Consider the following 27,808-nt stretch of genomic DNA (forward strand, 5'->3'; position numbering starts at 1 on the left):
ATCAGTCACTCGGCTGGCTTTGTAAAAGCCAATCTCGCTTACACAGCATGGACAATTCTTCACAGAGCTGGAGGAAATTGGACTCACTGGAGCTCTCTGCAGGCCAGTCCCGAGACGTGGTGAAGAAAACATCATCCCCTTTTCTTCGGACCTCAGAGACGCCCAGAAAAAACATGTGTTCTTGCAACACAGTCTCTTGAAGTAAAACCAAAAAAAAAAAAGGTCCCGCTGTGCAGCTAGGAGCAGCACGTCTTTTGCTCTACTCAGGACCTGCGCCCAAGCGTATTTATGAAGCTAGGGAGGACAGACTCAGCGATATGGGTGCTTGTTTGAAGCCTACAAGAAAGTGCAGCTGGCTGTGCATTCATAGAGCATGGCTGTTCTCTAAGGCAGTGCTTCGGGTGAATCAAGAGAGTAAGAAGGCCTAGTTCCATGTTTTTTTTCCTGGTACCAATAAACGGGATTTCTGGTTTTCAAAAGCAGCCTGCTTCTAAGGCCAAGCGTCATGTTGCTACTGCTTCCAGGTAGCTCTGCAGCTTGCGGACGGTTGTCTCATCCAAGGAGAAGAGGTCAAAGTCAAAGGTTGTGTTGGTAACATTAAAATGCCCGGTTTCCTCAATGAGATTTACAATCTGTAGAGAAAGGAAATGAGCAAGAATGTACTCCAAGGGTCTATAAGGATTAAGTACACCAGACAGGACAGCAGATACTGAACAATCCATTCAATCCTTTCCCCATCCTTTTAAAACAGCCTCAGAGGGCAAGTGGGTCCCTTTTTGTGGCAAGAGGGGAGTCCCCTCCCATAAAAACAGCTTCTCCTGCACTCCAGGACGATGTTTTTCCCCCTTGTAAGTTATATCAAGTGAACCCCAGCTTCAGGACAGCTAACAGGATGATGGAGGATTCCCAAACCACACTTGAGCATCTTTACCAACAAAAGCATCGCATTCCCATCTGAATTACTTTCTACACATCTTTGCTTCCAAAGTGAACCATATTCTCTCATGAGAAGCAAGTGAAATCTCAAGCACTGCAGAGGGCTGAGAAAGACCCTTGGACATGAAGGTTATCAGAGTACAACAGCTTGCCAGAAAACTGCCAAAGAATCTCTACCTGCTGTAGCACATTGCGCTCTCGTAGTGCCATTAGTCGCCTGTGAAGCTCTACTAATTCATCCGTGTAGGCCTGTAAGGAAGGCATGAACAGAAACACAGTGACAAACCTGGGGTGTACATCTGGCCACCAAAGAGACTTTCCAACTGAGGTCCAGAGGAACTTGCAGCCCTTTCAGGCAAATTTCTGTTCCCAGATTTTCCCTAAATTTTCTGCTCCTCCTCCATTCTTTCTAAGAACCAGGAGACCAAAGACTTCACACAAATACAGTGGTATGAACAGCAACATCTAGACTTCAATGACACTATTAAATAAACATCTGTGGTTGGCTTCTAAGGAGTGAAGTTAAATTTGGAATACTTCACTGTTCATTTTTTTATCACTAGGGTGTACTAACCTACTGCTAACAGCTCTTGTTACCTGACAGCTACTTGTTACCTGAAAATACCTGCACTGGGGTTGGTGATCAACATCTCAGCAATCTGCTCAGCACCATTTTGTGTTTAGGTAAGAAAAAATTCTTTGAGCACTCTGTTCCCAGATAGTTTTACATATACCAATCACACTGGGAAGTGCAGACACCACAGCTCTGGTTAACATCACTTAGTGCTGCAAGATTTTGTAGCTAGCAGAAGACTCGGAGACAAGTATCACACTTAGACCTAGCATTAAGTTACTAATCTACACTCTATTCTCCTGCTGAAGAAGTGTTTTGAGCAGTGAAGTGAGTGAGCTACACACCAATACCTTAATTTTGGCCTGAGGACCTCAATGGGTAGATGAAGGAAAAGTATTAAGCTTCCATTCAATTGATTTCTTTTTTTAAAAAAAGGAAAAAAGATTCCATAGTGGAGCAACTTTCAGGGCAATTTGGGTTTTGGCTATTTGCTTGCAAGTAAACCACGCTTTAGAAGCATATACACTGCTCGACCTTCCTTGGGAGGCAAGGAGCAAGGCCAAGCCACTGAATAAACAAAGGTTTCAACTAAAACAGCAAAGCAGAGCATAGAGCAATCTTTAACTTGTAAGATCAAGCGTAGATGAAAGTGCCACTTCATCAAAAGGCAGTTTACTGCTGCAGTGTGGCCACACAGCTGTTGAGACTAAGAGCAAACAAATAAAGCAATTTTGACATTTTGCACATGGAAAAGACATGGGGGTCCGTTTATTTAAGCTACACAATTTCTGTAATGTCAATCTCCCAAGTCTATTCTTTCACCATCTGTTTTCCATTGTATTCAAGTCTTTAACCTGCCAAAGCAGAGCAATCCGAACAGCCTACACTGACTCCAATTATCTTCACTCAGAAACGTGAAGTAGTAACCAACAACTCTATAACATGCAAATCTTTAAACATACCTTGTCATAAGTTCCTTTCTTCAGGATCTTCTCTGGCTTGTTACAAGACTCCGGGCTTTTTCTTCCAGATGCCTGAGGGTAAAACAAACAGCCTTCAGGGACCAAAGTCAGTTCAGACAACACAGCGGTTTAGTGGTTTGGATGCACAGCCCTCAGCACAAAGAAATTACCCATCTGATGAAGACAGTGAAAGAGTGCAAGCCAAAATTAACACCATGGACTGAACACAACACAGGACCCGAGGCTGCTGGAGCAGCCCGGTGTGGGCACGCAGGATGTGGTACCTTGTTATTTGCTGGGGGCAGCTTCTGACCAGGAGGAGGCTCTCGACTTGGCAGGCAGGAATCTGCGCTGTTATCGCTGTCGCTGTCGCTAAGGCTCAGTCTGAAAAACAAGCAGCACAGAATTACCCAAAGGGAAATTATTTTGCTGGCAGCTGAACCACAGAGTTAAATGAAACAGAAACAAAGGCCATTAACTTTATTGTTTATTTTAGACCACGTTAAATTGCCCAGGAGAAACTGTGCAATTCCAGAGAACCCCTCTGTCACAGCTGACTTCAACTTTGCCATCTCCTGTTCCCTGGGGAGTTAGACGAGGTAGTTTGGGTTAGTTTACACATTGCAACTAGAAGTTCAACTCGAGCCTATTTCATACTCAAGCCTCATTAGAACAGTTAAACAAGTGCCATCTCATTTTGGCAAATGGCAATTACTCATTTTCATTATTTATTTTAAAATCACTGCAAGTTGCTGCAGGAGAGCTGTAAGACCTCCACTGAGAACACAGGCAAAAATAAATACACATTTAATGTTTCTGCTATGTCTTGATCTTTGAGATTTCCTTTTTTATCTTACTCATCTTGTGGACCTGCAGATCTCTAGCAGGTATCCGGCTTTCGATGGTCTTGAAAACCAATGTGTTTATTACCCATTCCCTAAAGGCACAAAAACAATCTTTCAAAGTCTCTCATTTCCTGTGGAGCTGATAACAGCACAAGGCAACACAAGGGATTATTTTTTGGTGAACACAAGTGTCACTTGAAATCTGCAGCTGCTCTTTGGGCCAAGCATTTGGTTTCAAGTACCCAGCCTGGGACTCCGGGTTTTGGCTTCGGCAGCACTTCCTGAGGGGAGAGGGATGATATTCAACTATTTCCATGGACCAAAGCAGGAAACAGCTGTTACCCATGTCCCAGAGGGGTCAAGGCACCAACTGTCGGGGAGCGCTAGCAGCAGAGACCAGGAGCTCCGTCCTGGCACTCCGCACGCGCCGGCAGCCCCAACACCGCTGCTCTGACCTCCGCACATCAAAGATCTCCGCGGAGATCTGGGAGAGACAATTAGGTGATTATTTTAAGGGGCTCAGTCACTAACACCTGCAAGCTCCTCACATGCCACTTCCCTGCGGCTTCCTCTCTTTGAGCTTCGGAGACGTTCTCCTCATCTCATCTTGTTGTCACCCTGCTGTTTCCATCACCTCTTCTGCAGCCCTCTGCAGTGCTAAGCGCCCCGCACATCTGTCCCTTCTCTCACACTTTCCTCCCTGCCCTCACCACTTTGATTCCACCCTCTAAAAGGAGCACAAAAACACAAAACAGGGAGCACAAAGAAACACCACTGCGTCTTTCTTGCCGCTTTGTTACCACCTGGAATCCCGGCTGACGGGGTTTGCTTTGACCGCGGCCTCCTCTCCGGAAGAGCTGTCGTCGTCATCGGACTCCTCCGACTGCAGGTCCTCCACCATGGAGCGCAGCGGGCCTGGGAAGAGAAAGGCTGAGGTCAATGCTCATCCAGGACACGTGCGGCCAACCTCCCACCTAAACTTGGATTAGCTTATCGTTAAGTTAAAAGAAGAGTTCTCAGGAAAATGTCACTGGTGCTTTCTTTTTGCTCAAAGGTGCTGCTGGAAGATGCTGTGTTTTAGTCTCTCAATATTAAAGCTGACTTGAAATTTTAAGAACTGCACAACCCTCCCAAATCCACCCATTCTGTTCTGTAACAAAATCGGAGGGACCATTTTAGAAGTCACTCAAGGGACAGTATTTGTAGCAACACAGCATTTGTTAAGGTTAGAATATTTACTATTGCCACTACTGGTTTATCTCTTTGCATTTTGTTTGAATCAGAACATGCAGCAATGCCAGGCACTGCCCAAATGACAGTGATAAGGCCCATATCATCTCTACTTTGTATTAAAATTTATCTTAGATCAGAAGGGAAATATTCTGGGGATACCACACATATGATGTTTGGAAAATAGATATAATTCCCATGAGCCTCCAAGGTTACATAAAGACAACTTTAATAAATGTTAGTTCTTGTAACACACCTTGACTGTGGTTCTGAGATGGCTCAAAATCAGAGTCAGAGCTGGAGTCGGAGCTGGAGCTGGAGTTGGAAGGGCTGGACTGGACAGACTTAACCCCCCATAAAAGGGGAAAAAAAAGAAAAAAGAAAAAAAAATCTTAACCTTTCTAACCCAGAAATCCAGAGCACAGCGAGATTCAGGATTCAAGAGCCCTACTACATCATACATCACTGACTGCAGATGTCAATTACAAAAATACTCATACAATAAACACAACATTTGCAAAAATTTGGCGTCCTGTAACCCACCCAACTTCTGGGCAGCAGCACCAACAGCTCCCAATAGGACCCTTAGGGCCACTAGCTTCAAATCATCTCAACACTTGCAAAATACCACATGAAAAACACCAAAGGGAAGGGAAAAAAAAGAAAAAAGCAAGCTTATTTTGCAGTGTGAAAGAAGCCCACACAACAGGCAACCTCAATGAACTACCAAAGCTCCTTTCAAAACCACTTTTTTTTTTCTTTTCAGACCTGCATGTGTTTTCACTCACCAAGATTCCCTCAGAGCATCTCACTTAGGAGACATTAAACATTGAAAAGATGCCTTGAAGTAGTCACTTTCTTCCAAAATCTTTTGAGATATTCTGACTTATTACTACACCTCCTCCCAAAACCACTTATTTCTACACCAATTTATGAGTGATTGCCTGAATTGTTTCCAACTGGATTTTGAAAAACCTGACAGAAACCAGTAAACTCTTGTGAAACCAACTCCGCTGTCACTATTCAGAAGAGGTTGCAGAAGCAGCGGGAGGAAGAGAGGTGCCATGAGCTATAGCTACTAATAGCATCCCTGGCAAAGTTTTAACACCCTGTATGTTTAGCACAAACTCGGGTGCTTGTACAGCACTCCCCTGCTCTAGCCTGAAGCACCACAGGGTGGCAGTGAAAGCTAAACCACCTCCTTCATCCCCACCAGCAAGAGGCTGTTAGGAGATTCCTGAAGATGACTTGGGCTCTAGATTTAAGATCCTCCGTGTGTCGTAGTTCAGCTTCATTTAAGTCATTCCCTTCGGTGCTTCAGTTGCGCCATTCCAGCACATCTGTGACTTTTGCAAACAAAAACGGAGGCTAAAAAAGGTCACGTTTCTGTTGATCAATATACTTGTTTGCTGTTTAAATACTCTACACGTGTTAGAAAAGGTTAATGCTACAAAGAGAATGCTGTCTACAGGTAGGACGGGGACATGAGCAGGTGCAAGCAGCATTTTCACCTTGGCATCCTCCCCTCTGTGTAATTTATCATCTGAAGATAAGAGTTGCATTTATTCAATTCTAAAAAGGAAAAAATTGTCTCAAAGTGATATTACTACAAGAGCAAAGCAGAGCCATTTCACAGCAGCGATAGCTGATGTATGGGCACAGGGCAGCAGCCCTGCTTGCAAAAATTACAAGCCCAAGTGCCCAAGAAAAGGGCAGTATTTTTAGGACCAGGGCGCTCCAGGGCCTCACCCACAGACTCAATCCTATTATTTTTCACTGCTGGAAGTCTAGCAGGTGTCACCTCCCCTCTGTGATTTAATGGGAGATGAGTTTTGCCTGCACGCCCCCACCCTCCACCTGCCCTAGCCCCGGCGGCGCTCTGGACCGTTTCGGAGGCAGCCGCTGGCCGCGCTCGGGCTGCAGCTCCACGGTCTGCGCGACGCGACAAAAGCGCCGGCCGGCGAGCGACAAAAAGCAGCTCTGCCCTCCCGTGTCGGCCTCTCCCTTTTGTGAGTACCAGCGCTCACGCAGCCAAGCATGAGGCCAGGACGGGGAAAGGATCTTCCTGAAAAATGAAACGGTATTTAAGGAAAAAGAAAAAAAGAAAAAAAAAGAAAAAAAAAAAAAAAGAGGGGACTTTGGGCAGGCGCTGGAAGAGGAGGAGAAACTCTGCAGCCTGCTGCAAGGAGCCCAAATGAGAGCAAGGCTGTTCCTTTTAGCAGCAGCCCGCAAAGATGTCAACTCAAAGCGCTGGCCGCGTTGCAGCTTCGGAGCACGTTGCACAACCCGTTGGCTTCAGCAGCGAAGCTGATTTAAGAGTTTCCGGGCCCCGGTCCACCTCCAGCTGCTCCTTCACTCCAGTGATGTGGCTCACGGCGCCGAGCCCTAACAGCTGGAGCGCTACAAACACCGGCGGAGCAAACTGCAGCCTCGGGAGCCAAAAAGAAACCCCCCGGGGTGGAAAAGCCACTCCAACAGGCCTCTCTGCTGGTGCCAATGCATTATGCAGTTGTGTCCTGAAGCTTCAAGCGCCACAGAAACCTAAGCTGACCTGCCTGGCAGCTGCCACGGTTTCTTCCCCCTATCCTCCTCCTGCAGGGTCGATGCTCAAGCGACTCTGGGAAGCATCCGACAACCACGAGGGCTGGTGCAGGAGGGCAGGGAGGGGACGGCGGGGACTGCGGCAGGCGCTGTGCGACCACTGTCCCCGTCTGCGGTTTCAGGGGACACCTGAGCAGCGGTATCAGTTTGCGGTCAAGCTGCGGCGAGATGGCACCTGAGACACGACGAGCTACGAGATATTGAGGAGTTCACAGCGACAGAGGCTCGCAGCGAGGGTATTTTAAACGGAGACGAGGAGCTGGTTTTGCACCAACGCGCTTCAGGCTCAAGCCTGAAAGCAGACAGGAGGTGTTGGAAACCCGCCACAAAAGCTACCTCTCAATTTGCACAAAGCTTTGCAGAAAATCTTAATTCAGCACTTCCTCAAATTCTTTTGTTTCTTTTGGGGGAAAAGAAAAAAAAAGTACTTTCTGAATAAATCTACCAATACTTACTGCATTATGAGGCTGATTAAATCACACTACAAATTTTACCTAGCAGATTTATGCTAGTAAAACAAATCTTTCTAGAGGTGGTCAGTAGGAAGCCGTGTGGCTCCTATAAAAACATGCATGACTTTTTTACAGTAAACATAAAATGTCAGAGAAAAATAGAAAGACTTTGGATTTCAGCTGTTTTTCCACCCCTCTCTCTACTTTTTATTTATTTTGCCTCCTTTGGAAAAAAGCTTTTTAGAAGATGGAGCGTGAGGAATGTCCTTAGTTGTAAAAAGGAAAAAAAGATATTTAAATAACTTTAAAAAATAGCACTAGAAGCATAAACCAAATTATATGTTTTACAACCAACTTATTTATGTTTAGTGGCGTGTGGTTGTATTTGAGCTTTAACCAACAGTACATTTCTCAGAGGCCCTGTCAGGAACAAGGGTGTTGCTGCTGTTGTTTAAATTTTATTTATTTTTCAAAAGTAAAACTGAAACTACTCCATTTCCAAAGTAAAATCAAGCTCAACAGCATGCTATCCTAAGCAGGTAGAAAACTGGTCTATACCTGTGCTCCAAAAACATCACTGCAAGAAATGAGACACCAAAACCTCAAACTCTGACACTGAGGTAACTGCTTGCAGATACATCTGAATAGAAATGTACATGTGAAACAGGAGGTAAAGTAGGTAGCAGTAATGATAATACTGATAGGATCTTCTAAGAGTTTTGTGATACAAGCATGCCTAAGCATTTGCCAGTCTGTTTTTCTGTCTCGTCTGAGTATTTTTGAAGACATTTTTCATGCAGTGATTTAAACCAGCTTGCTCAAAAACTCTAACCCATGCTCACCTCTGACTTGAAAGAAGTTTCATCCTCTGAATTTGACTCCTCCATTTCCACAGGCTTTTTGATCTCCTTGGCCTCACTTTCAGATTTTACCTTTTCCACTTTGGCATTCATCTTCTCCTTGGCTTGTTTCTTCTCCGGGTACGAGGAAGACGAGGTTCTGGGAGATGTCCCGAGGATGTTCTTTACCCCTTTGGAGCTGCTCTTCTTTTGTTTTTTGGCACTAGGCTTTGGTGACTCCACATTGGAGGGCCTCTTGCTGGAAGACTTTAACTCCGGCTGTGGCCCGCCCTTTGGAGAGGTGTTCTCTAGTTTGGTCTCCTTCACGGCCAGTTTTGGTTCCTTGAAAGCAGCTTTTGGAGGTGCCTTCTCCTCCTTAGGCAGTTTGTTCTCAGTTGGTTTCCTGGAGGAGTCTTTCAAAGGCTTGTTCTGTTCTCTTTCAAGGTCTTTGGAGGAATTTTTGCTCTCAGAATCTTTCCTTGGTCTCTCTCTGTGCTCCTTGGTTACTTTGTGTGGCTTGGATGCCCTACTGCTTTCCTTGCTTGCATCCTAAAATTCAGCAACAGAAACACACAAGCTAGGTAAAAAAGAGAAACTCTGCACAAAACTACAAAACACATGCTGATAAATCATGGAAGCATTTGCTTCAAGCAGACATCCACCCACACACATCTAACTTATCTACTTCTGAGGTAGACATCAAGATTTCTGTCCATCAACTGCAAGGCTATCGACACCCGGTGCTTAAACATCTGCTTCAGCACAGGATGGAACCTGCTTCAGAAACGGCTGCTCCTGCCGTGGTCTGCATGGAGGGGCTAGAGGTTCAGCTCAGATTTCATCTACAGGGTAAACGTCTGCAGCTGGGTAAGAGTGAACGCAGTCAACCTGGTTCCACAGAGTTTCACTACAGTTTTCCTTCGGTACACACAAGCTTTAGGGGGAAAAGGGCAGTCGACTGAAGAGATTTTTTAGATTAAATCACAGCCATGGCAAAAGCAAGTTCTGTTGGCAGCCCAGCCTTGAACTTACCATGTCAACTGAACTGCACCTTGGCAAAAACACATAATTCCCCCACAACCACAAGAAAGCCAACGTCTCCGATAACGACAGGCATTTATCAACCTGAATTAGAGCACTGAGACAGCAACCACTTGGACCCTGCCTATCCTAGGAGACAGGTACAGGCAATGCCAAAGGAGTATGGCCCTTTGCAATTTATATACGACCTCAAAACACTTAAGAGAAAGAAATCTTGCAGGGAAACACTGTAATATGAACTGGACAAGTTGAGATTCAAACACATATGCACCTTTGAGGGCAATGTGGAGGAAGGGAAGCAAGCTGTTTCTTTAGCCACTGGCAATTTTCACCAGAGCTCACATAGCCTTTGTTTTTCTTTCTTCTTCTCCATTTTCTAACACTTAATTCCAAAATTAAATCATCCACTAACAGATAAGGCATCTTTACACTGTTCTGCGATATCGAGATCAGAAGACTTGGCCAAAACCAAGTAATAAAAGTTCAGAGCCCCAAAGAAAACAAGAAGCAGAACTGAATTATGCTACAAAATGAATTGCTGCTAATGTCTGTGACTGTTCAGGCTGATAAAGCATACGCAATCTGCTTCAAATCACCCTGTGAATATCAAGAGAATAGGCCCTCCTATGTGCAATTACACAAAGGTAGTTTCATGAGACAAGTGAGAGGAAAAAAAACTTCAAGTTTCTTCTGAAGTCTCAGGAACTTGAGCTAGATATAGCTAGAAGCAAACATCAAATCTTGAAATCACTGGTTTCACCAAGTAGAGCATATTTTATGCTCTTTATGCCACTACCCCAGTAGCTCTACTGATAGATGAAACGTTGACTCTATACTTAGCCTTGCTGCTATGAAATGGAAATCCCTCAGGACTTCGAACACGGTTTTACGTGACAGCAAAGATGCACGTATTTCATCTTCGGCATCATGGACACAAGTCAGAATGATCAGCGAGGACTTAATGCAACTTTCTCTGCCCTGTAAGTTCAGCAGCAAGATTTGGTTCACCAGAGAGTCCTAGTCGTGGACATTTATTTCTCTTTTTAAATTTCCCTCCAGAGAAGTCTAGCAATGAAGAGCCCTCCTCAATTTAGAAGGCAAGAGAAGAAACATCCTAGACAGATGCTCTTATTTCAAGCTTACGCGAGATGACAAGCCCTGCTGCTGATGACCACATGTCCCCTGTTAATTGCTAAGAAAAAAAATCAATGCTCTAACTGGGAAGAAGCTGCAGGAAAGAAAGGACAATGCAGATTGCCCAAAGACTCAGCCGCAGAGCACAAGGGAAGGTTTCCAAGTAAGAAGCACCTACAAGCAGCTGCTAAGCTGAGGAGCAGAGACCTGAAAGATTGCACCTCGGGGTGACTGAAAAGCAAGCGTCACTGACCTTTGACCCGTGGGATGGTTTGGTTTTCTTGGGATCAGAGAAGGCGGAGAGTGGTATTGTGGGCAACATAGGATAATCAGGACTTGGCCTTGAAACAGTTTCTGCTCCTTCTGGCATTACCATCACCTAGTAATAAAGAGGAGAAAAAAATATGTAGGAGTAAAGAAACATTGACTATTAACACACGTTCAGCTTAAGTTACTCGCTCAAGAAATACACTATTATTCATCTTTTAGATCTTTTCTCCCCTTAAAGGCCATAAAAGATATTGTCTCTATAATTCCAGTTAAGATGCTTAGTCCCAAGGCAATGCCTGAAATACAGAACATTAAAAACATAAAGAATAAAAGGCAAGATGTAATATCAAGTGTCATTCCCAAAGGGAACTCTGATACTCTGAGCACGAGCAGGCAACAGAGTTATGGACAAGAACTGTGTGTTCTACTGCCAATGCTTTTTTTCTTCAAACAGTTTGGAAGCAAAGTAAATTCCAAAGGAACGTGCAAGATTCCATCGATGTGGGAAAATCTGGATTCTTTCCGAAAAAATCCATGGGACTCTCTCTTGCAAGATCTCAACACAAAGTGTGGACCTCTATGACACATCTGTTCTTCTTACCTTCCCTATATTTAAAGCAATCCCTTAAAAAAGTTTGGTTGAAAAACTTACTCCCTAACCTCTGTCGATGAAGTACACAGTCAAGAAGATACCAGGTGAACAGCGTCAAAAGAGATTCATGGATGAAACCTTTTGATATTTAAAGAACTCTATCACGCATGACCAAAATCTTAATAAGTAAATTCTGTTCTAGCCATCTTATGGCTGAAATAAGCACTTTCCTCTTGGAAGCCCTGGACAACTGACAAAGATCTGCACAAATCAGCTTGGAATACTTGCCACACATTCAACTTATGCTTGACAAACTTCCTCACAACTTCCATCTCCTCCCTCTTCTTTTAAATATTGCTCAGGCTGGAAAGATGTCTTGCAGAAGAAAAATTTGCCAACAATCAAGCTTATGTTGAATAAAGTCCTCGAACAGAACGGAATTATATATTATCACATATGGGAGTGCCCAGAATACCCTCGTGACCTCCTCTGACTGGTCATTTCATGCACATTGTGACTGGAACTAAATTGCCTAGATCTTGTATAGTTACTTGAAGATAATTTCTTTAGTCTACCACTGCATCTTAATTTCCCTCTGGTAGTAATTTGTCCACCGGAGCAGCCTTTCAGGACCATATTTTTTTTCTGTGTGTTTGTTTTTTTTTTTCTCCCCCTCATAGCTATTTTTACTCCAAAGTCTTAATTTTTATTATCTAAGCAAGCATCAGTTGATTCCAGGTTTGGAGGACGTAAGTTGACCAAGAAGTGCCAAGTATTAACCTTTCCCGCGGCAAAGACAAACCAGGAACATGCTGAAAACGTCTCCATTTTCTCAAACTCTTTGGTACCGACAGAATTCGGGACACGACAGGTCACAGGTGGCTCTCACTGGCGAATGAGCAGCGTGTGCCATTCACGAGCTCTCCATTTCTGCAGAGACTTTATTGCCTCAGCATTAACAGCCACATCTCAATCTCTTCAGCTCTCCGATCTCCCCGGCACTTACCCCGCCAGCCTTAATCAGTTTGCGTCTGAACTCCTTGGTGGGGTTGTTGAAAGTCAGCTTCTCGCAACGGAGGTGGTTCACAGGCGGATTCCCCTCCAAATTTAAGAAGAGGTCATATGTGAAACAAACCTTTTTCGGTTCCTCCTAAAACCAAGAAAGCAGAAAACTTTGGGAAACCAGAAGTTTGGCAAATGTGCTAGGTTAGAGGTTTCAAATGGTCACTCCTAAAATCCCTGAAAAAACCCACTGAGTAAATGCTGCACTCATAGTTTTTCATCATGAGATCAGAGCTCTTTTCAAAGCCAGGAAAAAAAGAAGAGCCGAACATGCCTGAAGTTAACATAAACTTTCACCAGAAAGTCAGACGTAGATTTTCCCTGGAAAAAAAAAATACCACACAACTAGAGACACAGATACTAACTGATAACTGTCTGTTTAAAGCAGTCTAAGCAACCCCAGCAAAGCAAGCACACGAGCTTTAATCTAATATTCTGTTTTCATGGAAATTCAGATGCTATCTTCTTTGGGAAACAACAACCCTATAAATATCAATATTAAGGAAAGCATAATCCTTTATTGAGAGAAAGGGCAACTTCTGAACTTGCAGGATCTCTGTGGATACTGAGAAAAGATCAAATGCAGTGATAAAAGAATGACTTGGGTTGTAAAATCCTTTTCAGTATGCACATTGCAGCGGCTGAATGGGAAGATATCCCAGGCTTTTGAACTTTCTAAGAGCACTTTCACTCCAGAAATCCGCAGCTTGTGTGCGGGTTGGGGATCATTTGCGGCTCACTGCCTCTGCTCCACCTGCTGCAGAAGCAGAGGAAGCTCTTGTGCATTCTGCTGTGCAAACCAGCACGCTGCTGGAGCCCCTTTGCATTCTGAAGGTCAGAAACCCTGCAAGCGACTTGTTCTTTACAAATATCGCCGCACCATTCCCGAGTATCATGGTGCCTCCTCTATTTCAAGAGGAAAATTCAAACACGGCAAAAGGAAAAAAACCTCCTGTAAAACACGCCAAGCCTTGCAGTGCATTCAGTATTTACATGAATGCATCCCACATGCCTCGTTCAGCGCGCAACATCAAGCAGCCGCCCAGCAGCTTTCCACAATTCCCATCCAGCAGCTCGGGCTCCTGCTGCAGCCGCGTTGTCGTACGGGAACAGACGCCGCAGGCTCCTCGCCCAAGCCATTAGATGTGCTGAAAATAGGTTGAAGCGTCAAACTGCTTCAGACCACACTGATTCCTGCTGTTCGCTCGGGGGATACTGATGTCGCTAGCGAAGCCACTGCTTGTGCCAACTGCTGTACTCCCAATGACAAAATTTGTATTTGTGAGTCCATCTGGTTTACATCAAAAGTGGTACCAGGAGCCTACCTGGGAGTCGGGTTCTTGGATCCCAAGGGCAGACAGACACCCAAGCAACTACAGACTAAAATAAAAATACCCTAATAAACAAGATTGGGTCTGCAAAATCCGTTTCGGAAACATTCTGGAGAATACCGCCACACTTGGAATAGTTCAAGGTCCATCAAAACATATGAATAGGAAGAGGAAAGAAATATCTGCCTGCAAATGTACTGCCTCATCACGTTCTGCTTTGCTGCAAGGACCGTTTTTATTAACTGCATCGTTAGTAAGCTCTGCATTTGTTAGTACATTCTTACATCGGAGTTACGGCAGCTGCACAGGTTTGCTCATAGTCTAACAGACTTAAACAAAGGCTGAAGAGAAACCCAAGTGTGACCTGAAAAGAACGATTCTAAAATGTTCTTTCTGGTTTACAGCATGGAATCAGTTGATCTTGGATATATTAGCAAAACACACGCTTTAGATTTTGATCCCATGTTATCAGAGCTCTGCTTTGTTATCTGCCTGTTTGCTCTCAGAGTGGGAGATGGGAACTGCAGCTGAGAATTCATTTCCTTCCGTCTTACATATCCCCTTATTGACATGGATTCAGAAGTACCACAGAACCCCCCAAATATTTCTATCTCCATGATTACCTTCCACTGTTTGCAAAACTAGAAGTTTCTCAGACTCTAAGATCACGACCATTCTGGGAATCGAGCCTAATTTAAGTATTACAATCATTAAAATATCCTTTCTATCCTCTCAGGACATCAGGAGATGCCACCCAAGTAAACGGTTCCATCAAAAATTACAGCACTGTTTTGAATTTCTAAGTTTCCAAGTTTGAACTCCACAGGAAGAAGTTCAAACAAAATATTTCCTACAAGAAAACTGCAAAAGTCTCAAAGCAGAAAGCAGCTTTGTTGGCTTACTCATTTACTGCTTCCACAGCTAATAATTACAGCTCAAAACACTCCAAAAATTAATCCATTCAGAATTCCTCAATGTTCTCCTCTTGACAACAACAGCAAACACTCTCAGGGGAAAGCCCAGGAACACTTCTCCCAAAGGACTTGAACCCACACAACATCTACATGGAAAGCCACACTGAACCCACACTGCTGCACTTGGAGATCTTTCCAAGCAAGATGTTGGGATCTACCCGTCCTCCTGCTTGGAGCTATGATGAAGGAAAGGTATTTTTTCATTGCAAGAACTTCGGTCCAGGCAGCGAGCAGGTCCATTGAAAAAGCTGCGACTTCGGCCACTTTCCACACTCCTGGGTTACTTGCTTGAGCAGCAACTCCACAGGCAAGTCAAGCTTTCCCCTTAGATCCATCTTCTGACCTTCTACCCTCAACAAAGAAATCAAGAAACCGAAAACAGGAGAGACTTCCTGTGAATATTTTACTGTTCTCTGACCACAACCCTTTCTAAGGGGCCTGGTACGGGATCTGCAAGGAAGTCATCTCAGCAACTCCCTTTCTATCTGCCCCTTAGGTCTGAGATGCCAATGGAGAAGTCAGCCAGAAGAGTGCCCTGTCAGGGCCAAGCTCCAAGCATTTCCAGTCCCTATAAATACCCCTCCATCCACAGAATCACTGCGCTCCACTACTGCTCCCCAAACCTGAACACATTGCACTTTAACCTTGCCCTTTTCCAGCCTCATAGCTGCTCTGTTTTGAATTCTAGAGTTGCTTTATTTTCCTTTGGAGTACTGAAGTAACAGGTTAAAGTTCTTTTGGCACTTTCTGTAAGAGGAGGAATTTTTTCAAAGTCTTTTGTTGAAATTTCCTGGTCCCGTTTGTAAGGCAGGGCGTGTGCCCTTTGCCACCCGCACAAATCAAAAGAATTTCACTGGTAGCATACGCACAGAGCTCATAAATCACTTTTAGAAAGCCATAAAACAAAATTATCTACAAAAAATCTAGCACACCAAGGAAGCAGCCTCATGGTTATTCAATAACCATAACTTCTAACACCACTTCCTTTTTGCCATAGATCCAGCCTGACAGAGTCATTTAGCCGTAACGGGTTCATAACGTCTCTATAGATGAAACCCCTTCCCAGGCCTGCACAACCCGTCTGACTACTCCTCCACCAGCTCCGAGCCAGGACATTTGAAAGTGAATAGGCCAATTTTGGAGATTTTTACAGGGTTAATTAAATCGACAACCTGTTTGGGGATCTCTCCTCTGTTTTAAGGCAACCACTTTAACGAAGCAGCGACTATATTTTTCCTAATTTTCAAAGAGGGACATTTATTCATCTGCTAGCACTTACAGATCCAAGGCACGCTGCTGCTGAAGCTGCTACATTTCCCAACGCTTTCGTGGCAGGCACTGCAATATATCTAGCTGCAGGGCTACCGAAACGCTCAGCACGAGTGTTTCGGCTAGGAAACCAGTCTGCTCACGTGGAGCTCATAATACCCACAAATTTCCAACAGATCAAAAGTGAGGATTACCCACTGCCCCCGTGCATGCATGGATACGGTGAAGGTTTGGTACAGAAGTCCATATAGCATAGATTGAAAAACACCAGCAACAGAGTGGTTGTGCTTGAAGTATAGGCAAATATGATGAATTTTAACTCCTCCTTGCAACAACACTGAGTAAATAAGTAACACCTGAAACATACTCAAATCTACCCAACAAAATATAATCGAACCTATGCAAATCTTGCCCCAATTTGTTGAATAGAGTGACTTAGGCAAAAATAAGCTCTCCAGTGGCCTTTCTTAGGAGGCTTTTATGAACTATCCTACTACCACTATCACTACTATCATACTGAAGATCCCAACATCTTGTTTTAAGGGTGCTTTAGTTCCATTTACCCTGCTATACAAGCTCCTATGCACTGCTTTGAAAGACACATTATTTCCTTCCTCCTTTATTTATATATGTATACTTATATAGATATATAATATCTACAAATAATAGGGAAGAATATATGTTTACTTGGAACCTAACAAAAAACAAACCAACCAAACAGAACTGACTTTTCTTCTCTTTTCACTAAGGGAAAAGACCCTATATTCAGTATTCCATAATGTAAATCCTGAAACTCTTTTGTCTCTTAACTCTCAAATTTGCAGGCAATATCTTTTAAACACACCTTAATACAACAGCTTATCTATACTGCAGGAAGATTTTTTGCCTTACTTTACAAAAACACAAAGGGCTTTTTGGGGAAGTGGGCTCTAATTAGGATACAAAAACGCAACTTAAAACCACTGCTGCACCTGTATTACAGTCTCCTGGTTAAAATGGGCCACTGCTGTAAGAGATGAATTTGGAGACAACAATGAGGGCAGGAAAAATAAATAAATTAAAAAAAGACTGTTGAAATCAGCGACAGGGAAGAGTTCTAGAGAAACAGCACTGCCTTTATGGTTCCCAGTTTGCATTGATTCAAGCAGCAGAAGCTACTAAGAGCAGCCCTCATTACAGCAAGAAACGCAAAGGGCTCAAAACTAGCAATAGCACAGCAACATTTTGGTGCAACAGTCCCAAATGATCTGCTACCTCTACTCAGCTGTGCTTGCAGAACCTTTCTGATTTAACCTGCTGGGATCCTGCCGTTTATTTTTCACGTTCAGTTACAGAGGCAAAGGTTCAAGCTGGTCACGGACACCAGGTAGGAATGCAAATCCGGCTGCTTGTTCGAGCCACCGGGACACCCCAGCAAATTTGGAAAAACAAACTCTCCAGGTTCACATAGAAAAATATCTGTTCTATCATTCAAAAGACAAGACGGAGAAAGGACTTAAGATGAATACAACACAGGAAGGAGGAACACATTCCACCACAGCTGTATTTCTTGAGAGTAAAACCAGGCTCTTACACCACTTTTGATACTCCGCTGACACTTCCTGGTGAGACAGAAAGGCATCAAAAGCTTCGGAGGCGCCAAAAGCACCAACTCTCCTACTCCAAATGGGTAACGGAAAAAGTGCTCTACACATGGGAAAGGAGCTCGTAGGCAGTTTTAGGCAAAGTTGCCTAAAAACTAAAGCAAATAGATGAAATTAATTAAAAGATATTCTTAAAAGATTCTAAAAAAAAAAAAAAAATCCTGCAGCTGTGGACAGCGCTGTTTCTGTGAGCCAAAGCAAGGAAAACTGGTTCTGACAACCCTTACTTACCATCCTATTTAACAATAGGACAGAGAATGGGAATAAAAACTGAGAAAGAAGCTTAAATTGTGGAATTAAAACTTTTAGACAGTCCTAGAAAAGATGAGTCTTCACAGATCGGCTCACTCCCTCTTCAAATCCACTTCTCACCTTTATAAGGCATCAATAAACATGCATTGATAAATAAAACCCAAAGGTGCTGTGACATTTTGACTGAAAGGACACACTTCCACCACCACAAAAATGCGCTGGAACACAGAGAACATACGGCCGAAAAGCACCACCCTCATTTTGTCCAGGCACCTATAAAGCACATCATTTTCTAAGCAATCTCAAAATCAATCCGTAATATCTCTCCTTGAAAAGAGTTACTCAAGGATGAGGCCCAAATGCTGTAATCAATTCAGGCAAATTGAGGACAATATATGCTCCACATAGAACAGCTGATCCCCACCAGCGTCAACAGGTTTACAGAGACCAGAGTGAACATATGGTCTTTAGGTAGTTAAAAAATACTTATTTATTAGGTGCTTTAATGTCACATTCACCAGTGAAGGAGAACACAGACTGCATTTTAAACCTGTGCCATGCCTTTTCTTTTCTTTCCTTCTCTTTTGAATTTCTACTATACGCCCATCTTTGCTCATCTTCTGTCTTTGCATTTCTGTCTTTCCAGGACCATTCAGCTCTTACTTTTCCATTTCCTGAAATAGTCACAGAACTCGGTATTTCAAGATGGCTTTAGCACCAGGCAAGAGGGGTCAGAGGAGCTTTCCCAATTGCAGGCAGCTTTTAAGCTTCCAAGAATCAGAAGTACCAAGTTTAATTTTCAAGTATGAAGAGAGTATAACATTTTCTGCCATAAGGACTGCAAAATCACCTTTAAATATTAAAAGCAGACTTAGATATAGCTCATATATTTCAAGCACATGCTTGAGCTTGAGAATAGAGGTCAGTTCAAATGCTGTGTTGAAAGATGAAGCGGTTACGTTCCCCCCTTCAACCACAGCTTGCCCCCATTTAAGGTGGTGAAGGCGCCGTCCTGAGCTCCGTAATTAGTCAGTTTAGCAATGAGATTAAAGGTATAGGAGAGCTTCCCCATAATACTCACATCTACAAAACTGAGGAGACAAGTATTTTGAAGATTTATTAACAAATCATTAAAACTAAAGCTGTTTTCCATTCCTCTGAGGACAAAAACCTCAAAAACAGGCTGCCTTCTCTCAAAGTAGCTGCCATTTCCATTGTTTCCACCAAGAACAGGGGCCACCTATTTCCCTTTTTTAAAAAGTCATCACATCCCTAATGTTAGAAAGCACAACTATGCAGTGCATAGAAACAATGCGCAGCGATGACCCTGGTGGGCATGAAACCAAGTTAGATTGAGAAAAGCTGTCAGCTCCATGCTCGGCAAGGAGTTTGTGAATCCGTGGGATGGGAAGACAGAAAAACATACGAGTATGGCCAGCAGACAACACAAACAAGTGCAAATACAGGTACAAATATACATATAAAGAAAAAACAGCAGCGAGGGAGAATATGTGAGAGGTCTGCAGGGGAAAAGCAACTGTGAGAAACATTGGGTGGAAAAGGAAGAAAAGAAAAGCTAAGAGTAGCAGCAAAATGTAGTTCACCCATCACGGTCATGCAAGACTCCCCAGCCATTAGAGGGGAGGAGCAGACAATTTTTGTCAGGAAGGCACAGGTAGATTTTGAACCTGAACTGAGCCTGAACACAGTGCAGATGAGCAGTTTCCTGATTTCCAGTCAAAACCTCAGAAAAGACACCAGAAGTCAAACTACTTTTAAGTCTTTGAGGGTTTTTTTTTTGGTTTTGTGCGCTCAAGTCAGTTTTCGGTGCCTTTGCTTCTATCAACAACTTTCATCCCCTGCTCTCTAACTGCCATTTCTCTTCACATCCTTCTGGCTCACCCCACCCCCAAGAAAGCTGTGGCCAAAATGCTCTGGGTTTAGAGAACAAAGTTTTCGCCCGGCAGTCTGCAGTCTCATTATTTGGCTAATCACTAAATCAAATGCATAAAATTTACAGAGCAGGATGGGAGCAATCTGGTGACACCAGCAGAATAATACACTGCCCTAGAGTAGGGTGAGAAGGAAAACGTAGCCAGATACATTTGTGGGAGATGTGTTGGTAAAAGATGCTGCTAAGCTAAGCAGAAATAGGTTATTACATGTGGTCTGCTATACACAAAACATGTGCTAATTGCTTGTGCTTGGGCGGAGAGTGGGTGGGAACTTACAATACTGTGAGGTGACTTAATGTTTAAATTTGTAGTTTATCTAGGTTCCCCTTTGGAATAATAAGCACAGCAACTTGAACGTTTTATTCTAAACACAGTAATCAAATCCAGAAAGATTCAGTATTTATGCTTAACAAAACAACTGCACGGAAAAGCTGATATGTAAGTGACCAATCCCTATTTTCATAACCTTGTTCAAGCCATGCAGCATGTGCTCTCTGTGGTAGGACTTACAGCACACAATAAATCCCCAAATCAAACTTCTATATACTGGTTAGCAAAGCATCTAAAGATTAAAAATATTAAATACTCTCCTTTTGGAAAATTATTGAATCAGAGATACAATAGTTTTAATATCACTGTAAGGATGTTACCTATAAACACAAACCTTTGTATTGGACCTACACTACTAACATATTTGTACAGTTATTTTAATAAGACTAAATAAAAACATTTAAATAGACTGTAAATAAAAACTATAGGTTTTATTTAAAATAGTATTTACTTTTAAAAATATAAAGTTCGGGTTCTAAAACAGATTTCTATATTTGCATAAAATATTTTAAACTGCTTTAATATTATCTGTGTTAGAAAACCTTGTAACAAGTGCTACAGTCTCCTTTCAGAATCTCATGGCCCTTCACCCTATTCCAAGATTAGCTTTCCATATAGCTCAATTTCTACGAAATGCTCTTTTTTAAGCCTGGCAGGAGTCTCCAACTCCCAGTTAAATTCTATTTATTAGAGCAATAAAAACCACACACATAAAACAGTCACATAACTTAGAGTCATTCTGTCAGGCAGTTTCAGGATCTGGCACAGCTCAAAACAATTAAAGATCAGGAATCGGATTCTACCTTATTTTTGAAGTACACCTCAATGGGCATAATGAAGCCTGCGTAGCCAGACTCCTCCACTTTGTATGGGGGTTCCTTGCATACTGTAAAGAAAACACACAAACGTGAATTTGTATCATAGCGCAACTTAATCTGATGCAAAAAGGAGTTGCAAGGTGAGAAAAAGGTCTCTGGCAACTCGTGTTGGATTTAAAACATCAACCTTCCTGAAAACCAAAATAAGATGGTGGTCACAGGCTTAGTTAAGAGCCTGAGCGCCACTCCTAGCTCCTCCCACAGAAAGGAGCCATAAAACACATTCCCATTCCCAAGACTCAACCGGAATCCTTCCCTCTCTGGTGTCACAGTGCAACAGAATTACCTTTCTCTGCTGCTCCAGCTGCAGAGCGTCTTGCAAAGCTGCCTTGCAACAAACGCCACCTCCCAAACACTGGGAATGTGAGCAGTATAGAAAGGTAAAGTTTATTTTTTAAGATCCGACATTTATGAACCCCACCATGAGTTATCTCTATGTTGCAGAGTCCTTCCTACCATCTACCACTGTATTTTGTGCAGTGATAGCTGACTTGAAGGAATGTAGGAGCATTTGGCCATGAGTTAACTATACAGACCTGCTGTCAGCACAGACACGAGACTACAGATGTTCTCCCTCTTGGGAACTGGATGCACTCGCATATAATTCATGCGCTACAGTACATGTAAATAAAGTCAGTGAAGTCGCTAGGTAAAGTTAATGCAAGTCTTTCCTTGTCTGAATAATTTCAAGGGATTAATATGATTAGGAAACACTATTTCCCTCAAACCTAAAAAACACACAAATTAATTTCCCTCAATGTTGCTAAATTATCCCCAGTTCTAAGTACTTCTACCATCATAAAGGCACTAGCAAGCAGCACTCAAAATTCCTTGCACTCAACTATAACAGAAGAGCATATATAAAAATAACCCAAACCTCTTGACTTGCTTTAACTTGGATCTCATATTAATTAAAACCCTATCATGCTTGGCTTTTCTGTTTTTTGTTTCACCATACAACTTAAGTATAATCCTGACACTCTTTGGTCAAAGGCAAAGTGGCATCATGAGAAAGGTCAAAGAAATATTTAAAATCCCTGAGAAGAAGAAAAAAAAAAAAAAAGCCTCTTTTAAAGGTAAATAATACAGCAACCCACTAAGCAGAAAGGATGTACTATTCTAATGCTGATGTTTGTAAAAGACTAATTACATTTGCTGATAAGAACTGTAGCAGAGCACATTGTAACTTTTATTCTATGAATTAGCTTCCAGCTTAGTATCACAATTGCTTATCATATATCAGTTTTACCACATCAATCCTGAAGAGACATAATCAACATACACCTACTAGATGCCCGCTTTTATGAGCTCAACACCTTTGAGGTTCTCCCTAACCATGGACTGCCACAAATAACCAAAGAAGTCAGTAGTCCTAAAACATCCTCCCTGACCAGCTAGCTTCCAAAAATGGTGTTTCAAAGAATGTGTGTTATGAAGTAATTTATAGCAGTAGCGTTAGCCAGTCAGCGTTCCTGGTAACACTACCTAACAATAACACTGCACATGCAGTTACACAATCTTAGGCAAATCTAAGGCTGTGCTGCTGCCGAAAAGGGCAAATCCTGCTTTTCCACCCTCCACCTTGCATTCTTGTCGTCTTGTGCCAACAGTAAGGTTCACATTGCTGCACACTCGCAAAGAGTAAAGGATAATCCAGCAGAAAAAGATGTTACAAAATGTTTATACCCTCCCCTACCCAGCTGGGTGCACAGCACTTGTACACACGCACGCAGCTGGATCCTATGGGCAGGGGTAGAGGCCACCCTTTGGGCTGCACTGATTTATATCGGCTTAAATACTACCTAACTTGGCACTTGTAGACTAGAAATTGCAGGAATACTGATAGCTGCTTGCTGCGCAATGCAAAAGACAATACATAATAATATACATCCACCACTGCAGGATTTGAAGACCTCACACAAATCACATGCTTTTGTTAGCTCAGATCAACTAATGAAACCCATCTTTCCCACTCTGCAACATGAATTACCTTCTGCTGTCACCAAGTGCCTGCAGAAGCTGAATATACTAATGCTTAAATAAGAGGAGCGAGCATCTCACCTCTGACCCTTTCATTAGAAGAAAGGTCCCATTCTCCCCGACCTTCCTCAACAGCAATGGTAAAGGTCAAGACTCAAGTGCATGCAATGCACATTTTTGCTCCTCTCGAAGGAAATATTTTATTGAAATGTGACAGTACAAGACCAAACCAGGCCTGCACAATGCGCTCGCAGGCAGAAAAGGCCTAATTACACGTCGTCAAAAACATACCTCGTTTGGGTTTAGGGAAGCTCTCATGTAGCCGAAAGACCACCTTTTCCACAAAATGCTGGATGTCGCATTGCTCCGGGCCACGGACAAACACCATCCAGTCATGAGTAAACCCTTCGGTTGTGGGTTTTTTCCGCAGTTGGGCTCGGTGCCCCAGCTCCAGTTTTACTTGAACCGTGCACTGTTTTAGGACAGAGGTAAGGACATAAGGAAAAGGAAACGGGTTACATGTTATATATATAATGCTGAGCTTCACTGACAGATAGTGCTAGGTATCAGCAGGAGAAGAACACAACTGTCTCCGGAGGGAGATCAGGCTCATTCTGAAAACTGAACTGTTGTCAATCAGAGAAGGTATCATTAAAAATAGCTCCTAGCACCATTTCCCACCTAATTATTTTCCTAATATTAGTATTGCAGAGAAAGACGTTTTAGAAGAGCAGCAGGTTTATCTGTGTCACATCGACTGAATCGTCAGCAAAGTTCTAATTGCAGAACCTTTATTACTAGAAAGTGGCAGAGAGAAATCAAGAACAACTCACTTTTCACAGCTCACAGAATTCGTAGCACTGACAAAAATGTAATCTTAAAAGAACAAATTAGATCACGAATTGCTGGACTATGATATTGTCTAGAATAAACACATCATTCATTAGAGTACAGCTATGATGCTCCATACTTTTATTACGTATTTTATTAATAGACTTTCAAAGACAAAGTCTCAGGTATAACAAATACTTGCACTAAAATGACCCGATTTTGATTTGCACTCCTGGATCATGGAATAAAAAGGGTGTATCCAGGGTCTCATTCAAAGTGTGCACACACACACGCACAGAAATTAAACGCTTAAAAGACAAATTAAATTAATTGGGAAGATCCAGACACTACTGCAGACCTTCCAGTAGTGATGAGAAAGCAGTGAAGAGAAAGCAAGAGAGTGAAGAAAAAGAGGTAACATCAGAAAGGCAACTGAGAGTCAAATGAAAGTTAAATCCAACAAATCCTAGGGCAAGGTCTGCACAAGAAATCACACCGAAACCACTTGTCTCTTTACTAAATTATTTTTGGGCATACCCATTACCCAAACTCAACCAGCGGCACAACCATCTCAAACTCAACACAACCAAATCAAGCCTCAGCAAATGGAAGTTGACTAAGTGGGGCAGTTCACGGTCCTTACCCCCTTCTTCACCTAAGACTCAAAAGTAAATGCCTTGTTATTCCTGTCGGCTAAAATACAAGTGCACACGGGCACAAACTGAGAGCATGTTGTTGCAAAACAAATCTATATTTGGGCAATCCCTCAAATCTAGAGAAAAGCTTAGAAAGAGTACTAGCCCCATTTTGCATTTGAGGAACTACAGTAGAGATTAAGATCAAGATTCACACTCAGCAAAGTATTTTGCATATCCAACTTGACATGTTATAGGAAAATGATTTTCAGCGTATGATTAGTACTTTCTGACAAAAGCATAAATCATTCCTAAAAGTCAGTATTTTTTTTTCTTTGTAAAAAAAGATCACACAGGAGCTTCACCAGGCATCAAAGCTCGATCTTCTTGAATCTTAGTTTAGCTCCAACTTCAACTACAACCGTAACACATTCCTCCAGGCTATTATCTTTACAATAAATACCTTCAGCTGCCATCCCGCGCATCCATTCTAAGACTTGGGGACAAAAGCATCTAATTGCTTCATCTACCTCATGGAAATCTTTCTACATGTCACCTTCCCCTGCAAGTTGGTTCTCTTGGCAGGTTGTCTTTCCCGCTCTGCGCTTAAGGACACATCCACACTGGCTCCATCTCGCTCCTGCACTAAAAATGAACGCACGCTGCAGTCTGTTCTTGTGTGCCATATTAAGGAGTAAGGGGGAAAAAAAAGAGACATGCTGTGTTTTACTCAGAGAAATCTCTTCTGAGGTGGCGGAGCACGATGTGGAGACAGACTGCCCAAATCCCAGGCGCACACAGGAGGTACGTGTGGGTTTGCTTTATCTCGGGTATTTCCACAGCTCGCAGGCGAGCGTTTCTCCGCGCTCGCCGCCTGCTCTGCGGCTTCGCCATATCAATTCCATAATTACCCCTCAAATGGTGCTACCTCTGCCAGCAAGTCCCCCCACTTCTCCAGCGGGGCGCAAATGGCTGTCACTGCTACGGCATCCGCCGAAGCGGCTGAAACGGCGGAGAAATTTTAGCTGGGAAACAGATGGGCCTAGCTGGGGAAGAGCAAAACGAGGCGCAAAACAGAACTGCTGAGCGAGGAGGGAAAGTTGGGCTCCTCACGCGCGCCGCTCCCGTCCTAAATCACTACAAACCGGGCCGGGAGTTGGAACAAAACCGGGAACCGGAGCTCTCCGGCACCACGAGCCAAAGTTGCTCCCAGGAAAACGGAGGATAATTTTTATTTTTTTTTCCTTTCCCCTCCCCAACAAAGGGAAACCAGAACCTGCTCGCGGCTACAAAGGGGACGCGGCCTCCGCAACTTCTCCCTCGCCCCCCTCCGGGCCCTCCTGGCTTTTGTTCGCGGAGCCACCGGCGGCCGCTGCCGCTCGGCGGGCGGCCGGGCCCCCCGCCCCCGCCGCAGGTAGCCGCCCTCCGCGGCCGCTCCCCGCACAAAAGGCCGCGCCGCCCCAGGTGGACCCGCCGCCCGCCCCGGCGCCGTTAACCGCCCACCCGCCCCTTCCCGCCCCGAGGCCGCTGCCACCCGCCACGGGCGAGGCCGCCCCCCCCCCCAATATAACCGGGACGGCGGGAGGAGCCCGCGCGGCCCCCCGCTCCCCGCCGCCCTCACCTGGTTGTCCATGGCTGGCGCCGCGGCGCGGGCCCCGCTCGCTCCCTCGCTCGCGCTGCTGGCGGCCGCTCGCCGGGGGGGCGCTCGCTACCCGCCCCCCACCTCGTTACCCCCCCGCGAGCGGAGCCGCTCACCGCCCTCCTCCTCCCCCCTCCTCCGGCCGCCGCTCCGGCCTCGGCCGCCGCCGCCTCCTCGGTGGCCGCCGCCTCCCGGGTCGCGGCCGCTCACGGCGCCGCCGCCGCTCGCCTCATTGTGTGTCACTCACAGGCAGCAGCCCCGCCGCCCCCCTCCCCCCCCCCCGCCCCGCGGAACCGGAAGGCGACGCCGCCACAGAGGCTCCCGCCCGCCGCCAATGGCGGCGCCGCCTCGCGCCGGGGGGCGGCGCTTCCGCCCAGGCGCCTCCCGCCCCCCTCGCCCCGCTCCTCCTGACGGGCGGGCGGCTCCACCAATAGGAGGAGGGCGCGCTGCCGAGGGGGCGGGGCCGTGGGCGGGGCCTCGCCCCCTCCCCCGCCCCCCCCGCGGCGCCGCGCGCTCCTGCCCGGGCTGTGGCGCGGCCGGGCCCGGCCGAGGGCGGCGGCGCCGCCGCTCCCCGCAGGCCCCTCGCTCTGTGCCAGGCTCCGGCCTCCTCCCTGGCTCTCCCTCGGTCGTCTCCTTCCCCGTTTTCCTTTCGTTTCCCCTTGTTCGCTCTTGTTTGCCAGCATTTTCCCACAGTCTTTCTCCATCTCTCTCAGGCTCCTTCATTCCCCCTCAGCCACCCTCATTTCCCCCTATTTCCCCTTTTTCTCCCTTGATCTTCCTTATTTCCCTGCCATCTCCCTCCACTTCCCTCCTTTTCCCTCCATTTTACCTTGCTTTCCATCAGCCTTCCTTATTTCCCCTTGGTCTCCCTCCATCTTCCTCTGCCTCCTTCATTCCAATTTAGTCTCCCTCATTTCCCGCTATTTTTCCCTTCTTCTCCCTCAGCCTCCCTCATTTTTCCTGCCATCTCCTTCAGCTTCCCTCCATCTCCTCCATTTTCCTGTTTTCCCTCAGCCTCCCCCATTTTCCCTTCATCCTTCTCAGCCTCGTTCCCCCCTGCTCTCCCTCCTTTTCCCTCTGTTCTCCCTCCTTCCTGCTTGCCCTCCCTCATTCCCCCTTCACTTCTCTTGCCCCTTCTCCCTCCCCCACCATCTCCCCAGATCTCCATCCCAAATCTCCATCCCGCATCAGCTCCAGGCCCCGAGCTCCTTCCCGGCCTGGGTGCTCCAACCATGGGACCCGCTGGCCTCTTTCCCTTGGCGTCAGCAGCCGGGCCCTGATGGAGACGCCAGGAAAGAGCTGTTTGCAGCCGGGGGGAATTGGCACTTGCTGGTGGGCGGCGGGGGGCATTTGCCATGCAAATGCATCCAGGGATGCCTTCAGTGAGCCCTCGTTATCCACAGTTATCCACCCGGATCAGCCGGGGCCAGAGCAGGGACCAGACCCAGAGGTCACTCCTAGCCGGCAAGGGTCTGTGCCAAAGGCATCATTAAAAGCCGCCCACCCTGCAAACGTGTTTTTTTTCTCAGCACCAGCCTCCGAGCATGGGCATT

At 44.9% G+C, this 27,808-nt stretch overlaps 1 protein-coding gene across 2 annotated transcripts; it reads right to left on the reverse strand.

Annotated features, from left to right (window-relative positions):
* On the reverse strand, window positions 1-26,340 carry MLLT1 (MLLT1 super elongation complex subunit). Of its 2 annotated transcripts, XM_088526777.1 has the most exons (12): window positions 26,238-26,340; window positions 23,442-23,622; window positions 21,096-21,178; window positions 12,483-12,626; window positions 10,868-10,993; window positions 8,443-8,988; window positions 4,804-4,891; window positions 4,121-4,232; window positions 2,757-2,856; window positions 2,473-2,544; window positions 1,114-1,185; window positions 1-632 (listed from the first exon to the last, which is right to left on the reverse strand). In XM_088526777.1, the coding sequence occupies exons 1-12, from the start codon at window positions 26,247-26,249 to the stop codon at window positions 504-506; spliced, it is 1,665 nt and encodes a 554-aa protein (XP_088382903.1). In that variant the 5' UTR covers window positions 26,250-26,340; the 3' UTR covers window positions 1-503. The 2 variants fall into 2 exon arrangements, with proteins under 2 accessions (XP_088382903.1, XP_088382904.1); XM_088526778.1 differs by lacking the exon at window positions 10,868-10,993.
* Between the last annotated feature and the right edge of the window lie 1,468 nt (window positions 26,341-27,808).

The sequence above is a fragment of the Tinamus guttatus genome, unplaced genomic scaffold (genome assembly GCF_059628265.1).
Source record: "Tinamus guttatus ecotype Peru unplaced genomic scaffold, ASM5962826v1 Tinamus_guttatus_pri_ptg000254l, whole genome shotgun sequence".
Classification (NCBI taxonomy): Eukaryota; Metazoa; Chordata; class Aves; order Tinamiformes; family Tinamidae; genus Tinamus; species Tinamus guttatus.